Source organism: Aulonocara stuartgranti (genome assembly GCF_965226115.1).
Source record: "Aulonocara stuartgranti genome assembly, chromosome: 12".
In the NCBI taxonomy this organism is placed as follows: Eukaryota; Metazoa; Chordata; class Actinopteri; order Cichliformes; family Cichlidae; genus Aulonocara; species Aulonocara stuartgranti.
In genome coordinates this window covers 11,808,573-11,826,645 of record NC_138948.1, presented here as the reverse complement: position 1 = coordinate 11,826,645, position 18,073 = coordinate 11,808,573, and the positions used below count along the sequence as shown (strand labels likewise).

The 18,073-nt window shown below is 39.2% G+C and overlaps 1 protein-coding gene across 1 annotated transcript in view; it reads right to left on the bottom strand.

Moving 5' to 3' along the window:
* Nucleotides 1–15,779, bottom strand: part of ikbkb (inhibitor of nuclear factor kappa B kinase subunit beta) — a 37,218-nt gene extending 21,439 nt beyond the window's left edge. The window contains exons 1-5 of the mRNA XM_082554550.1: nt 15,568–15,779; nt 13,449–13,570; nt 8,833–8,927; nt 4,676–4,796; nt 2,610–2,679 (exon numbers count right to left, since the gene is read on the bottom strand). Of these exons, the coding sequence (XP_082410676.1) occupies nt 2,610–2,679; nt 4,676–4,796; nt 8,833–8,927; nt 13,449–13,553 (391 nt within the window). The 5' untranslated portion in view covers nt 13,554–13,570; nt 15,568–15,779. The remainder of the gene's footprint in view (nt 1–2,609; nt 2,680–4,675; nt 4,797–8,832; nt 8,928–13,448; nt 13,571–15,567) is intronic.
* Between the last annotated feature and the right edge of the window lie 2,294 nt (nt 15,780–18,073).

The following is an 18,073-nucleotide window of genomic DNA, read 5'->3' as shown; positions in this document are numbered from 1 at the left end:
AGGTACGCCAGCCGCCGATCCTTCTCGGCGTTCTGGATGCGGAGAGCCTTAACTTCCTCGACCAGGTCCAGGATGGCTTTCTGCTGCAGTTTGACAGTAGAAATCTCCTCTGTCATAAACTCCAGCGACTTCTTAATATCGTCTCCTTCCTCGGCTGACAGAACTTTTTTCGGGCCCATGCTGAGAGACGCTCTTGTAGCTTTGCCGTGACGACCGGCTAGCTAGTTGATGCTAGCGTCCTTCCTCGCACTCCTTGAGGGTGCATGGGAGTTTGCCCAACCAGTCTACATGTGTTTTGTGGACTTGGAGAAGGCATTCGACCGTGTCCCTCGGGGTGTCCTGTGGGAGGTGTTGCGGGAATATGGGGTGTCTGGCCCATTGCTACGGGCCATTCGATCCCTATACAACCGTTGCAAGAGCTTGGTTCGCATTGCCGGCAATAAGTCGGACTCGTTCCTGGTGGGTGATGGGCTTCGCCAGGGCTGACCTTTGTCTCCGGTTCTGTTCATAATTTTTATGGACAGGATTTCTAGGCGCAGCCAAGTGGCGGAGGGCTTTCGCTTTGGTGGCCTCAGAATCTCATCTCTGATTTTTGCAGATGATGTGGTTCTGTTGGCTTCATCGGGTGAAGGCCTCCAGCTCGCACTGGAACGGTTCGCAGCCGAGTGTGAAGCAGCGGGAATGAGGATCAGCACCTCCAAATCTGAGGCCATGGTTCTCAGCCGGAAAAGGGTGGAGTGCCCACTCCGGGTTGAGTTCCTGCCCCAAGTGGAGGAGTTCAAGTATCTCGGGGTCTTGTTTGCGAGTGATGGGAGAAGGGAGCCGGAGATCGACAGACGGATTGGGGCTGCAGCTGCAGTAATGCGGACGTTGCACCGGTCCGTCGTGGTGAAGAGGGAGCTGAGTGTAAAAGCGAAGCTCTCAATTTACCGGTCGATCTACGTCCCTACCCTCACCTATGGCCACGAGCTGTGGGTAGTGACCGAAAGAACGAGATCGCGGATACAAGCGGCAGAAATGAGCTTCCTCCGAAGGGTGGCTGGCCTCTCCCTTAGAGATAGGGTGAGAAGGTCGGCCATCCGGGAGGGGCTCAGAGTAGAGCAGCTGCTGCTCCACATTGAAAGGAGCCAGCTGAGGTGGTTCGGGCATCTGACAAGGATGCCCCCTGGGCGCCTCCTGGGTGAGGTGTTCCCGGCATGTCCCACCGGGAGGAGGCCCCGGGGCAGACCCAGGACACGCTGGAGAGATTATATCTCTCGGCTGGCCTGGGAATGCCTTGGTATTCCCCCGGACAAGCTGGAGGAGGTGGCTGGGGAGAGGGAGGTCTGGGCCTCTTTGCTTAGGCTGCTGCCCCCGCGACCCGACCCCGGACAAAGCGGATGACGATGGATGGATGGCTGGATAAAATTGTATTCTCAGGTGTATAGCCCGTCCAAGAAGATTTGGTTAGTCAAATTCTAATAATTAATTAACCTCTAATTTGGCACCAAAAGAAGGCATGTGCAGCTGTGAATTTTAGATGTACAATTTATTTAGCTCTCTAAAAAACCTTGTTTTTCTACCAAACAAAGTCATATCTGGCACCAAAAACCACATGGCAGCCACCTAAAATGCTAAGCTTAAAAATCTGTAGCCTTGAAACCAATGGGTGGCATAATGGTGGCTCGGCTGTCTCTATTATATAGAGTCTGGGTTTCATATATAAACTTCAGAAAATGCCAGACAATAAGATCTGCTAATGTCATAACCTTCACGGCTGCAGTGCATGTGTGGAACATGCTGTGGATTTGATCTGAAATCTGTGACCCACACTGGGACACACTCATACTTTACTACAGCAAAGTGAGAAGTTAAACCACCAAAGATCAATAAAAACATTATTTTTAATAAACCAATAAAATAGTTTAATAAACAATTTAATTAGTTAGTCTTGAAACACCTGATCAAGTCTTAAACATCAACTGCAAAAGATTAAAGCGTAACAGGCAGCGCAGCTGAAACTCTAATATCACTTTTAATTGGGTGATTAACCTGCGGGTGTGTCAACAAAAAGAGGTGACTGAAGCGGAACATAAGTTTGGGGCGTGTGAGTGAGTGCGACTTTGTGGGTGTGGATACACATGACTGGGCCACTGCTTTCGCTCATGAAACAGTTTAAAGTGGATCACTCATTATCAGGAAATGTCCACAAAGTGGTCACAGGAAAAGGAGTTTCTGCATGTCTGTGTCCACTTATGCGCACGTGTTTGAGTGAAATATGCACTCGAGATATCTTTAATCCATATTATTTGTTTCTTAGCTCAAAGTCGTTTATACAGAGACAAACACAGAGTGCATGTTGATGTTAGTATTCATGTATAATGTTTAAACCAAAGAGCATGGGGGTCTGATTGTTGACGTAAGCCCAGCTATGAGTATGATCTCGGGCCACGGTGACTAAGAGGATGGCGGTTTATAGTCAGTGATGACATCACGATACTCACCAGCACCATTTCCTCCCTACTACAGAGAACAGATCACACTCCCAGCTAATCTATCAGTCTTTCACACTGACAATTTAAAAGGTTAGCGTAGTCATGATGGAGATGGCGGTGAAACCAAATACTTACAAATATCCCGTAACAGAATCAAAATGGACCCCTCCCTCATTCCACAGCAGTTTTCCAAAATGTTCAGATACTGCAGAGAGCACAAAAACAGACACTCGACACCTCAGTGACAAGAACCAGGGAGCAGAATGCAACGCAAGTTTACACAGGCAAGAATTCATTACTCTGTCCTTTTTATGAATGTTTTCTTCTTTATCGTTCTATAAAAACTACTTTCCGTCCATTAAGTACATTATCTTTATAAGAGATCAGACATATAAGCACCAATCTTTTTCAAAAGGCTCTCAGGCCCTTTTGCAAACGTACAAATCACAATTTTGGTAGTAAAAGCAGATTTCTTTCTTTCTTTTAAACAAATCATTTTACAGCACTTTGCTGCTGGTAACTTGTGTCAAGCCTGACAAAAAAGGATGGTGCAGTTTTGCGCTCCATCTGCTTAGTTTTCGACCATCTGGGATGCTTTGAAATTTTTATGACACTGCGGTTTGCAATGGTTGGCATTTTCCTCTTCTGCTGGCCTCGGGGTGAACACTCAGTTGTTTTCAAATTAAAAACTGCACCAGATTTATCCCACAGAATGAAGAGCAAACAGCTGAGTAACTGTTGGTCCAAATAAATCAGACTTAAAACAGAAAAAAAACCCCCAAAAACATACATGTACAGTAATTGTTACATTTGCCATTTTAAATTTGTGCTACTAGCATTATTTCTAAACTTGATACATACATGTGACTCAAAAGATTTCAAAAGACAAGCATATATTTCCTCATGTTAAGAATGAGAAAAAATATTACCAACCTAAGATAAAATTAAATAACTGTGAATGGTTATTAAAATGTAGGTTTACGGGCTCAAATCCAGTGACCTAAACCACATCAAATCAAGTAATATGAAACAGAAAGTACAACCCATTTGAGTTCCAAGGTTTTATCTAAAGAAAATATGTAAATACAACCTGAGATGAACAACACATAACATATACTAAGTCTTCATTTATTTAACAAACACTAAACTGAAGAACCAGTGTGTGGAAAACTAAGTACACCCCATGACTGAAATCACTGTTTTCTGTATGACTTTATTGGTCTCTTAGATTGTTGTGGAGGAAATCTGCCCTGCTTTCCTTAAAGATTTTTGCTTTAGTACATTGAGGTTTTCAAACATTTGCTCTCTGCTCTCTGAAAGTTGCACCACTTCAATCAGGTTGAGATCTGGACTTTGACTGGGCCATTTGCAAACCTTGATTCTTTTCTTTTATAGCCACTCTGTTTTAGATTTGCTGCTAGGCTTTGGATCATTTCTGTCAGAAAGTTGGCTTCCCATTTGATTGTTGAATTATCTGGTATACAGAGGGCTTCCTTGTAAACTTAGTGACTGCAAGTGCTCGGGTTCCACAGTAGCAAAACCAGCTAAAATGATCACCACTCTTGCTACATTCTCTTTACACATACAACTTCGACATTTCTACTAATAAATGACAGGATGTAATTCAGTAATGTGCAATAGTCTTGAGCCAACCCTCATTCCTTGAAATTTTGCTTCCAAGGAATCAGACTTGTCCTCTTGGCTTTCGTAGTCTTTCACAGTTTCACTATGGACACTGGTAACTTTTTGATGCCTCATCAATCTAGCACTTGTACCTGACATCTTAACAGTGACCTATAATCCATTCAATGTCAGCCTGTGTTATGTCTACACATAGAAAACTTTGTCAATCAAAATGCATGCACTTATTACTAGCAGGTATTGCATAAACACGTATGTTGAAGCATAAATGTAGTCATACCAAATATTGACTTTCAGGCTTGTTAGAGTTGTAAAAACTATTTTTTTTTTACCTTTTTTACTGCATTTCAGTGTATGTCTGTACATAACACTGGTGGCTCAGGCTTTTGCACAGTACTGTGTGAGATGTGTTGTTGTTCATCTGAACTTTAAGACCCACTAAGGACCAGATGACTCAGATTATATCCTGACGTGTAAAACCTTAGGCCTGAAAGTGGCTGTACTTCCTTTTACACATGACTGTATATGCATATACACACGCAAACATAACCGGCTTTTACCTTTCTCAGATCTCCACCCTGACAGTACTCCATGGCCAGCAACGGCAGATCATTGGTGGCCACCAGTTTCTGCATTCCTTGAGGAACTTCTCGGGCAGCAACCACATTGACATGATCCAACCTAAGTGAGAAAAACTAATTAGAAGAACTGTACAATGTATTATAGCAATATAATTCATTATCATTTTAACCACAAGAAATCATCTTTTGCTAAAATGTTCCTGAAACCGATCTGATGACAAAAGAAAATGACAAATCAGAGAAGGGCAACTGATCTTCCCAAGGGGGTTTCATGAGAAATTGGGAGTGCTGTGGAGGGTGGCACCAATAAGGTAAACTCAATTCTGCTCATTATTAATGCTATCTCTTTAGAAACTGTCACTGGTAAAAGGGGATATTAGAATTAAGCTATAATAAAATGCTAAACTTTTAATCACTATTTAATCAACAATCTCAAAAACACTTGTGAAAAAAGTTTCAGCAAACATTGAAAGATTTAACTCTGTACTAAGTGCTATTTCCATTTTGCTTCCAGTTGAATTAATGGATTTGCAGTTTTTCATTTCTTTTTCCATGTTTGGTGACATAAATCTAGTGGTTTGGTTTTGGTTAAGTGCGTTAAAGTCGGGTTCAGTGTCTGAGTAAATGGCTTCAATTCTGCATTTGAGAGCTCCGGAACATCCTTCCCTTTCCTCATACGAAACTCTCATTTCTGCTTTCAGTTTTTCCCCCTGCACAACGCAAAAACACCTGGGTACATATTAGTCTTTATCTTGCATCCACTTCCAAAGCCTAACATTTTTCCCCATCAGACTTGGACAGCCATTGGCAGCCATTTCAGCCCAGCCTATTCAAGCATGCAGTTAACTTCATGAATAAACTCCCTGTCTTGCATCACTGCACCAATAATATCCAGTAAGAACCAAGCAAATACACAGAGATTAATCTTGAATTACGCTCCAATGTTTCAACTGACTGCACTGATTAATTTCCAGGTTCTTGGCAGCTATTTCTAAGGAAGTTACGCATTGTGATATCTAAAAAAAATACAATTGGTTGTTTCTGCATTTTTTTTGCCTGGGAACTGCTCTTTTACCATATCCTGTCTTACATAGAAAACATTCGCCTCCACCTTTTTCCACATTAGACACAAAAATCTTCTCCACAGGCTGGGATTATGATTGCTTTTGATTGTAGACACAGTTCTGTGAGGACAACAAGTGCGCTTGGATCCTTGTAAACTGTAGTTCAGCATCTGTGTGGACAAGTCTCACAAACTTCTGCATGAAGTGCTGTGTTTAACCTATGATGACAAAATGTACCTCACTCAGACCCAGTTGGACCTTGGAAGTAGAACACACCACAACTCTTATATCACTTAATATATAACACAAAACATGATGCAATTGCTGATACATGAGTACTCTAAATTTCATATATGCAAACAATGCTTTTGTAATTTCATATAACTGACTGAGATAGATACTGTACTATTTACTCTTTGATTCTTTTCTATGTTTTTTGTATGAATTGCAGTGAAGACGCCTGGCATCAGAGTTACTCTACGCTACCATATGTTGTGCTGTTCTTCATTTAAACTTTATTAGAAAAATGTTTAAAACTTGGCTTGCATTAAAAATAACAAAACTGTTTATATCACAATCTCTGGATCATTAAAAGTCTTACTTTTTGATCTGATTCAATTTCCTCCTTTGCCATTTCTGAAGCTTTGTGGTTTCATAATGTGTCACTGAAACAATGTGTTTCAGATTGCCTCTGACTCAAGTATTCATTACATATAAAAAGCAAAGGAGAGTGTAAAGATAACAGACTCCAACTGATATCAGACTGACCAAGAAAATGATGTACTGCATGTAATCCGTGTTGTAGGAACTCGAATAGCAGAAGACTGATAGCAATCACTGAAATAATAAATGACTGTTATTATGAGTCCTCACACGTATGCAAGTGTTCAGTTAAAGCAATAAATAATCAAACAAAACGAAATACATTCAGCTGTATAGTTATATTTCTTTAATATAGGATGTTTTCTGCTTCTGGGAATACAAGGATTCATATGAAGTCCTTCAAGCTTCAATCCTTGGATCATTTCTGCTTTTAATTTATGTTACCATTAGGCCATCTATTTAACATCTTCAAAGGCATCTCCTATCATTGCTATGCTGATGACACACAGCTATACTTTTCTGTCAAGGCTAACAATCTCAGCAGCCTCTCCTACCTCAGCTTTACTGTCACTAAAGACTGAGTGTCTTCAGCTGTGACAAAGCCGAGGTTCTTGTGTTCAGCTTCTCTTATGTGGTCAGTCATTATACTAGCCTCCTCACCAGCAATATCGAATAAGCATCTAAGAATCTTGGTATTATTTTTAACCAGCATCTCCAAGCTCATCCAGTCTTGTTTCTTTAAACTAAGAAACATCACAAAAAAGTACATGCTTTAATGTTCTCCCAACTCATTTACTGTCACTGACTCTTCACTTTTGTTAGGCTGCTAACAAAAACAAGCCAGTGGTCACATCACCTCTACTCTTACTTGTCTTCAATGGCTTCCAGCTGAAATTAGAAATAATTTTAAAATTGTATTAATAACATAAATCCACATGGCCAAGCTCCTGCACAGATAGCAGACATCATGAGAATTTATTCCAGCAGACAACCTCTTCATTCTTCTAAGCTAGAGGGGTCCACACTTTTGAAGTTGTCGTACCAAAACTTTGTAACAGCCTGCGTCAGCCTGAATCAGCAGTTTGTTTTAAACAGCTGCTGAAGACTCATTTTATAGCTTAGCTTTTCTGTAATCTTTAATCCCTTACTTCTGGCTGTAGAGTGTGTATGACTGAATGTAAGAACGTACGTTTGACTGTGTGTCTGTCAGCTGGGGCAAGTGAACTTATGTTTAATGTATAGTTTTATCCAAACTGTAAGGCACAGTTTTTGGGGGTTATTTTTAAAGCTATACAAATAAAGCTATTATTATTATTATTATTATTATTATTATTATAACATATGAACTGGAAACTGTTGAATTTGAGAAAACGTTTAGAAAAAAAAATACACAATGAGAGAAAGAGTGGGATGAAGCCTGCATGAGATTTTGGAAATGTTTTTTTTCCTTGGTTTTAAAAAGACATTCTGCATTTGCAAAAGCAACAGAATACCAGATGTATAAACACATTATAACTCAAAAACAAAGTGATGTGTCTTTCAGTAGATGTTCGTGTGCAAATCTGTGTTAAGTAGCTGTAATAATATAATGGTAGGTTGCCATGTCCCCTACCCAGTGTTTTTTTCCCCAAGTTGAGCGTGGGAGCACGGAAGGGTTGCGGTTGTGACCGAGTCTGTCTGAAAACAACACGCTTGTTAAAGTAAGACAAGGGGGGGAGGTTTTATGCGTGTGTTTGCACTACCAAATGACAAAAAGCACATGCACTTCACATCTCAAAACATAATCAAACCCTGCATAAACTGGCATCCAGGGACCTGACACCAAAACCGAAGCCATTAACAGAATGGCTTCTGGTGTGGAAAGAGAATGACTGCCAAAGCAGAGCAAAATGAGGAGGTGGCACCTAGGACGTCAGAAATAACCAAAGTCACCAAAATAACTCACTTTCATGCTGTTCTAATTATCTAATGTGTGATTTTTACTATTTCAGGGCACAAAATTGGTTTTTATATTTTGAGAAACTTGTTAAACAGATGGGTACATAAAAGTCAAATGTCAAACTCATAAGCACCCAGTTTGTCATGGAATGTACCAAAGTGAGTCACGGCAACATGTCAGACTGAACCAGGCTAACATGCCAAAAACGGCCTTAAACCAACGCAGCAAACTGTTTCAGTTTGCACGGGAAAATCACCAATTTCTTAAAAACTGATGTGTCACAAACTGAGATGCATCACTGTGGAAAAAGAGACTTTTTCTTGAAGCTTCCTTGACAGTTTGCTGCTCATTCTGCACACAAGTGCAAGTCAGACTGGGACTTCCAAAAGCAATGGTGGGGAAAAAAAACTGTAGTTGCAAGGGAACAGGTGACTGACCACATTTTAAATGAGTTATAGTTTCTGTATAGGACTTGGATGGAGTTATAATACTGATAATCACTCAACATAATCTCAAATGCAGCTTCTGACCTTTTCATGATCTGGATCTCCAGACACCATCTCTCCTTGTTTCTGTCACTCAGCTCTTGCCGACATTGCTTTATAGCAATCTGCTCCTCTGTGTCCTGAAAACAGACAGACACAAAGTCAGACTTCCATCATTTCAGAGGACATTACACTGAAAAGCTGTTTTCACACATGAACTTTAGCCTTTTATTTGTCTACACAATATCCAATAGAGGTTCTCAATTCATTTGAGATGTTAAACAATCTCTGCAGTGCCTCAACATTCGCTAACCTGGCAGTAACCTTGCCAAAAGACAGTATTTCCCATAATAGCAATGAGGCTGACTCAGATAGTTTCCTGCTTTGTGCTGCAAGTCAGAGACAGCAACTGCAGACAATGTCTCAACCTGATTCTCCTGAAATGTTCAGAGTTCATATGTCGGGCACAAAAAGCTTAAGGAAAAGAAAAAAAAGAAAGGGCGGTTAGGACAGAAAAGAAGGAAAGAGAAAAGAGTAACAAAAGCAAAATAAATTATAAATACATCAGGATAATACATTAAACCTACAAAGTCTGAACCATTAAACCTGAAACTAAAGTCCAACTAGAGTGTTTATTGAACCTAACAAATTTAAAAAATACATTTAATATCAAGTTGGATACATGAGTTTTAATTCATATAATTTATATCCACTTGTATTATTTACTCCATCCAGCTTTTCTTGCAATTGATATAATAATATGATGCTGTTGGGATTAGATTTAAAAAATAAAAATCACAATAATGATGTAGGAGCCTCAAAAACTCATGTATCAAATATAATACACATGGCATTACAGAGTTAAAGTGGACATACAAATAAAAGACAGAAAAAAGCTTCATCTGAAGTGTGAATCATGCAAAGCTGCTCTAGTGGAAATGAGCGTAACGATCCTTTGTGCGATCTTCAATGTTAATTATATATTTTACCATGACTACTTTGTATTCAAGAAACAGAGTGGTCAGACATTCCTACTTTATGATAAACAGAAAAAAAATGAGGGGAAATGGGGTAAAAGAATCACAAATTGGTCATAGGTATGGATGCCCACCGTCAGCTGGGCCTAGCCTGCCTGTGAGCCTGGTTGGATAACCAGTTAAACAATAGATGGATGGACTGGACTAAAACAATGGAAAAATACACAACTATCATTACAACTTTGCAAACCACAGAGCAGACACTATATTAAATCACTTCCCTAAAAATGATGAGAAACAACTTCTTCCTACCTGTTTCTCATGAAGGCGTTTCACTTCCCATATGAGCTATTATTAGCCAACAGTATTGTCGCCAATGCAGGAAGACATAACCTTTCCTGCAGAAGAAGTTGAATCATCACAACGGCAGTGCCACGAGAGTCCTCAATCATTCTCCCTCCTAAAGGTCAATTTGCAGTGGCACCGATGATTAGCACTGTGATTACAATGCTAAACTTCTTTTTTTGAATGCTTCACTGATTATTGTAAACAGCAATGGAAGTAAATCATACAAATACGTTTATGGAAGACACACGCACTGGCCCCTCTGTTAGATACTCCTGTTCAGCACCTTATTTATGCAAATATCCAGTAAGCCAATTACATGGCAGCACCCTAATGTATTTAGGCATGTAGACGTGGTCAAGGTGAACTTCTGAAGTTCAAATGGAGCATCAGAATGAGAAAGAAAGGCGATTTAAGTGACTTTGTCGTGACTTATTTGTCATGGGAAAGTCTGAGTATTTCAGGAAGTGCTGATCTACTTGAATTTTCCCACTTTCCAGAGAACAAGAACAAATATCCAGTGAGCAGCAGTTTTCTGGTCAAAATTCTTAGTTAATGTGATGTTGAGGAGACAGAACAGGGCTCTAGACTAACTTTTTGCCATGGTTTAACTGGTGTTTCAACCGCATTGCTTAACACAGCAGTTTTACATATGCACTTTTTTGGAGGGGGGGGGGGGGGATTGCTGTCCATACAGACAATACTGATTTGTAAATGTTTAACTAACAATCTTGTGCTTAAAGTGCTTTGGCACTCTTTGGCAATATTGTAGACAATGTTAAACCTGCACTTTCAAACGTACACATGGACTATACGAATATCTGGACCACGACCAATCAGAGAGGGCCCGCCCCTGACTATTTTTGATTGGTTTAGACCACAATAGAGGCATAATGTGTGTCTGCTGTTGACCACACGGAGACTTTCAGAGTTGCGGAGTATTTCTTTTTCTTTTGTTAGTCGAACAGTTGGTCGCACCGGTGCGACCTAAGATTTTTTTTTAGTCGCACCATTGAAAAATTTGGCCGCATTTGCGACCTTATTGGTTACACTCTAGAGCCCTACAGAAATAACTAGTCATCATAGACAAGATATGCAGAAGAGCATCTCTAAAAGCAGCACATCACAGCCTCCACATCACCTTTCAGATGAGACGGAATGGAACGTGGATCGTGGATGTGCAGCCAAAAAAATCTGCAGGAACTGCATGATGCCATCATGTCAACACAGACTAAAAAGAGGAATGTTTCCGGCACCTTGTTGAATCTATGCCGCGAAGAGATAAAACATTTCTGAAGGCAAAATTGGGTCCAAGCCAGAGCTAGCAAGGTGCAACTGATAAAGAGGCCAATGAGTGTATATTATTAAATACACATTTTGCAAAATACAGGTGCAGCTTCAGGAAAACAATTATAAAAGCCTGAATTACAGCCACCAACAGAGAATTGGACAGCTCTTTATTTAATGAATGAGAAGTGCTGAAATCTTTCATAATGAAACCACAACAGAAATGATTTTAACTCTCCTTTGTGGATTGTAGTCACATGAAAAACTGAAGGGGAAATGGGGTAAAAGAATCACAAATTGGCCATAGGTATGGATGCCCACTGTCAGCTGGTGCTAGCCTGCCTGTGAGCCTGGTTGGATAACCAGTTAAACAATAGATGGATGGACTGGACTAAAACAATGGAAAAATACACAACTATCATTACACCTTTGCAAACCACAGAGCAGACACTATATTAAATCACTTCCTGGCTCAAAGCCAGCTTTAAAAATGCAACGATATTAAATGTGAGTCATACAACAGCACAGCTAAAGTACAATTTTAAAGATAGGAAAAGGAAGAGCCACTAATCGGGTGTTGTCAGGTTCCCAGAGTGCCCTCTTGTTCAGTGATGTAACTTTCAAATGGTTTCATCCCGTGACTTAGAGTGACATCATTACAATAGACACTATTTCACATGGGCTGAGTGCACAAAGAAGAGCTTCCTGGAGTGAACAAAACCCATGAAGGTGAAATCCCAAATGCTCTTTTGTTCAGTTCAAAGACCTTCATTCTTTTCATCAGACCCATATTTTATAAATAACACTTTCTGAGCTTCCATTAGTCATAATCTTTCTCCAGGTTGTCCTTAGCACATGTCAGTCTGGCTTGAAGATGACAAATTGAGTTTGTCGCGGTCTACAGCCTCACAGTCAATTCCTGTGCAGTGTTCTACTGATTATCTTCTTCCAGACGATAATTCCTGAGCTGGCGAAGTCATTCAGGAGTGTCTTCACAGTTGTTCTGGGGTCTTTGGAGACATCTCTCACTCAGTTTCTTTCCAGAATTGTTGAAACCTTATACTTCCAACCTCTGTCAGGCTTGTTCTGAACTGTTTGGTCTCGTTAAATTTTGGGAAAATACTTCTAACTCCAGTTATTTAAACTTGGGAACGCTGTGATAGCTTTGTGTATCTATCTCCTGCTTTGTGAGCATCACCAATTCTTATGATGATGACTGATTACATTTGTTTTTGGCAGGATGCTTTCCAAAGTGACAGCTTAAACCCGTGCTGACGTTTTGATATTGTGTGTAAATTGAACATTACAAAGTTAAAGCACCACAGTGCACAACGCTGGTTTGTGCTATGGCTTGCTAAAACATTTTTCAGGGTGGTAATCATGACCATAATAAATTAGTTTTTTTATGAAATAATAGTTCTTGTGTTCAAATAGAAATAAATTATGATTTCTAAAGAAAACTAGCAAGTTTAGAAAATCCCTTACTCTTTTAAAAAGTAAAAAGCTTTGAATTTCATAGGGGACCTAATATTTTTATCCTCAAGAGTTCTGTAGTATCAAAATAATCCAGTGAGAGTTGTTTATACATTCTTTCACGCAATTCCACGAGTGTGATCTTAGTGAAATACAAACAGACATTAGCTAAAAGATGAGTTTAATTTGTACCCTACAGCTAATCCACCTCCACGGTCATTATACTGTTTACATGAGCTTTCGCTGTAGGAGGAACAAGGAAGCTTTGCCTCAGCAGGTTGAGGAAGTTTTCCTCATCTTAAATCTTTACTAAACACAAAGAGGGAAACACACAAGTGAACTTTCATTTCTGATTCCATTTTAAAATGACTATTTCCCTCTAAACAAAACCTTAACTTTAAAATTTGATCAGCAGAGGTAAGAGCCGATGGCTTCCCAGAAACTTCAGCAGGACATGTATAATTATCTTGTCAGTGTAATAGTTTGTTATTCAAACATCCTCTTTCCTGTCTATTATGTCCTAAAGATATAAGATTCTCAAAGATGTAACAGTATGCTAGAAGTATGTGGAGTGAATACCTTGTTTTGCCATCTTGTGACATTTCCAAAGCCCCCGGTGCCGAGCCGCTCCTTCAGCTCCCAGGGCCCACAGCTCTGCGGCTGCTGCAGGGGGACTCGATTCATGACCTCCTCACCTACACCTAAAACAACAAAATAGTGGATCCGTCATGACCCATTACTAAGGCTAAAATGTTACGTTTGGCCTGAAAAATGTCATGGGAGTATGCATTTGTCTGAGCACGCAACCAGTACTCAAGCAAATAATTAACTGCTTCGTCTCGAACAAATGCCTAAAAAAAGCCTTGTTTGAAGCTTCTCAGCTCTGAGACCTACAGTGTTTTCTGGTTTGTACAGGAACCTTTTATATTTATACCTTTATACCTTTTAAAACTGATAATAGGTGCATTGTTTAAGTGAAACATGCAAACACATATAGAGATACAAAATAACATAACAGTTTGTACGATTCTGACAAGCTTGAAAGTATCTCGACCGATGGCTTCCTATCTTGTGTTTTTCTACCCAGATCTGCCTTTCCAGCATTAGCAGTGTTTGGGAGTACTGAAAAAAATGAAGCCATAGACAATTAGATTCTTTCCAGATGGTACAGTGTGATGGATCAAAGTCTGACAGTACTTGTCTGTGTTCATAATTCCATTAAATGCAGCCCAGAACCATGACTGACTCTCCACCGTGCTTTATAGATGGCTGTAGACACTCTATATGATGACTGGAACCAGAATTTTCAGATCTGGTTCATCACTCCATTGGAGCTGTTGCCACTGACTTTCAGTTCAGTTCTTGTGTTGGCATACCTCAGCCTTTTCTCCCCATTTCCCTTCCTTAAGAATAGCCACGCTTCCACTGAGACCATTTCTGATGAGGGTTCAGTGAACAGTAGATGGATCAACTGAAGGTCAGAATGCATCTCGCAGCTTCTGTGTCAGGTCTTTGCTGGAATATTACCCATTTCTAAAAACACGAGTTTTAGTCGTGCCACTTCATCTTTTGTCTTCCACTTGTCCAGTTTCCTCAAACGCACTGCACACTATGCCAGAATATGCCAACCTTTTGACTGATAGGTGTTTGGGAATCACTCAGTTGATGCAAAAACATTATATAAACATTTTATCTCCATCATTTATGCCCTTGTTTTTGTTTTGTTTTGTTTGTAAATTCATCTAAAGGAATGGGAACAAATGTGTTTTTGCAAAAGACCTTTAACGTCTGAATATACTATTTTAAGCTAGTTCTTTGCTATGTTATATGTAAACAAAACACTGGCTCATTTTTGGGTTAGGTGCCTTTTTGAATGATTCATAGGTCACTGTTAAGTGGCTTAACAAACCAAACATTCCCCTGAAAATGATCAGGTACAAGGACTAGACTAAAAATGAGAGAAAAAGCAGCGAATGTCCAAAGAGTAAGAGTAAAATGTCCAAGAGTAAAACATTAATTTGGTAAAATGAGTAACTTGCCTATTGGTCAGGGACAGTAAGAAAAGAAATGCTGTGTTTGTCCTGTAGGTGATAACATATGTATACAGAAACAGAAACAACAGTGTTGGTGGCTTCTAAACAGCAAAAAAGTAACAAAAAGCTGTATGAATTCCCATAAGCTAATTAACCTATTATAAAAAATGAAAAACAAAATCTCATTGGGAACTTGTTGTATTATCAGTATTGTTATAAATGTGACTGCAGGGGTCTGATGGATGAAATAAAAGCTCTCCAAACTGTGAAACTACATAAACACTGAGTTTATGTTTTACAGCAGCTGCAATAAAACAGACAAAACATACATACAAACATTCCTATAGGCGAGTCTAGCTTATTAAAAAAAAAGCCCGCTACGTGTATATAAAGAAAACTAACTGTCATATAGTCGCAGACTATTAAGAGGCCCATTAAACACTACAGGGGCGCTACATGCTTGAAGGGTTTCGTTTTAAGCTTCATCGACTGACTTACAGTAAATATACCGCCGACCTTTTACTCATTATAAGAATATTATTCACCGACACACAAAAATTTACTTTCCTTTTGTACTTCTCTGTTCATATAAAATGAGCTGGAACTAGTCTTCGTGTTTTATTTTCAAGGAGAAAAGCGTCAACATTTCAACTCCCGAGTCCTACCTTAGACTCCACACGCAGCGTTCACGCGTTTTCACGCCTTTTTTGTGTTTGAACGGCAGGTTTACTGTGTGTATCCGAGCTTTCAATCAGTAAAACTTTAATAAAAACTACTGCAGCAAATTTTGGCGACACAACAAATCTCCAAACACTCAACTTCCTGATACTGATATTTCCTGTTAACCTGACGAAGAAACAGCCCCGCCCACTTGTAGGGAAAGTCCTCGGATTATGTCCTGCTGGTAGGTTTATGCACTTTTCAACCACACATTATGAGTTTGATCACCATTAAACGGAAATTTTCTTTAATTCCCCAAAATTAAATTAAGAAACTCATAAGTGTAAACTCATAATTGTAGAAAGTCACTTAATTTAGAAACAAATACTACATTAATCCAAAAAACCCTTATTACATTTTTTAAAAATTGATTATTTTAGTTTAAAAGTTAGTTTAAATGTTTAAGTGAAGAATTATCGTAACCCCTAAATCATATTATGTCATGTACATTAATAATTTGGCGTCATTTGTGTCTTTCTACATAAGCAATGTGGCATCCAAACAGCCGTACACATAAAGGTCACTTTAGTGTCTCTCTTTAACTAGAAAAATGAAACACGGGGTCATCGAGAAAGAATGTGACCTAGCTAATCTTTCTGAGAAATAATCTTGCGGATCAAACGCTTTCAAAAACAATGGCCATCTTTTTTTGTGGGCGATGCCATCCCAGCTGTCATAATTCAAGAAATAAGTACACCTGGATCTGTCTGGGCTATCACATTCACACCTGCGCTCAATTTAGAATCTCCAATTAACTTAACTCTGTGCATGTCTTTGGAGTGCGGGAGAAACCCACGCTGACACAAGAAAAACAACCTGGTTTCAAATACAGGACATTCTTGTTATGAGGCAGTAAACACTGAACCACTGCATGAATGTATATATGATATCACTGCTAAGGGTGCAGCACCATTACTGTAGAATCAAACTTCCCAAACTGCTTGACTCACCCCTCTCATCTGCATCATGACCTGACAGCTCATATTAACCTACTGAAAGTCTCCTTCTTGGCTGCCCCTCTTTAGTTTCATTGGTTTCTTTTCTGTCTGGATCGTGCCCTTGTAGATCTTTAATCAAATCAGATGCTCAGATTCTGTGAGGCAAATAAATGACAAAAAAAGTAATATTTATACATAAAGCGCCTTTTATAGACATAAAGCGACAAAACAAGAACTAAGAATAATTACAACAAAATAATTAATAGCAATGCAGGGCCGGTTTAATCACAGGACAAAACAGAATGTATAGATCATTTAAAAACAGCTAATATCAATAAGACTACAGGTTTTACTATTTTTGGGGTGATCCAGTTGGGGCAGGCCTACTATTGCAAAGTTGGATATTTTTAGATCAGTTAAAATCAGCTTGTTGACGTCTGTTAAAGTGTTCATCTCAGTGTTTCACATGTTCTGACTTTGCAACATCATTGTTGATATAACGGGTGTTATATTTGGAGAAGATGCACTTCAGAGTTTCCAGAGTATACCAATGATGTTTTTTTCTGTTTAATCACCTGTTGTTTTTGCATGGAGTAATGTGAAAACTTCTGCTGCTGTAGCCCATCTGCTTCCAGAATGGACATGCTGTCTGTTCAGAGATGCTCTTCGGCATAGCTTGGCTATAACAAGTTGTTATATGAGTTACAGTTGCCTTCCTTTCAGCTTGAAGCAATCTGTCCATTCTCCTCTGACTTCTGTCATCAGTGAGACATAACACTAACATCAGACAATTAAATTTAAACTTACACCTAGTTACCTCAGGGACACAGCTGCGTCCCATACAAGAAGATAGATAGAAGTCTTCTAAGGCAAGTCTGTCTTGGCTTAGAAACAGCTGTATCCTCAGCTTGTTAAAATTATTCCTTGTCTATTGAACTACAAACACTGGAAAGTCAGAGAAAATTGAGGTACATGGTTAATATTTACAAAAAACATGGTAAGTGAAAAATTTAATATCTAGTTAACAGTAAGTAAGTTTTGATGTGTTCAAAGTTACATTTTGTATTCTTTAATGTAATAACATTTGTAACCATTAGTTAAAAGTAAAATTTTGTAACTGAAGGTTTCTATCAGCACAGAGTGCCTCAGAATATTTTAAAAAGCAAATAATCTGATCAAAATTAGGTAAACTATCTTGTTCCCACTGGTAGAGCTCATGAATGCACAAAATGTTTGCCCACCGGATTATGTTAAAGCTGTTTACCTTGTTATGTTTTGTTTGCTTCAGCCATAAAAACAAAATAAAAAACTGCTGGAATATTTCTATATTACAGTTTTTATTTCGTTTTTTTAAAAAAAACTTGTACTAAAACACGTCTAAGTTTTGCACAGTCGTCTTTTTCACTCTATCTCAGGTTTGCTGCCAAGGAAAATCAGTAACTGTGAACTGTGTCCGAGAAACCTTCTCGTATTCATTTTATGTGACACTCGATACCCTGATTGTGGATTTGCA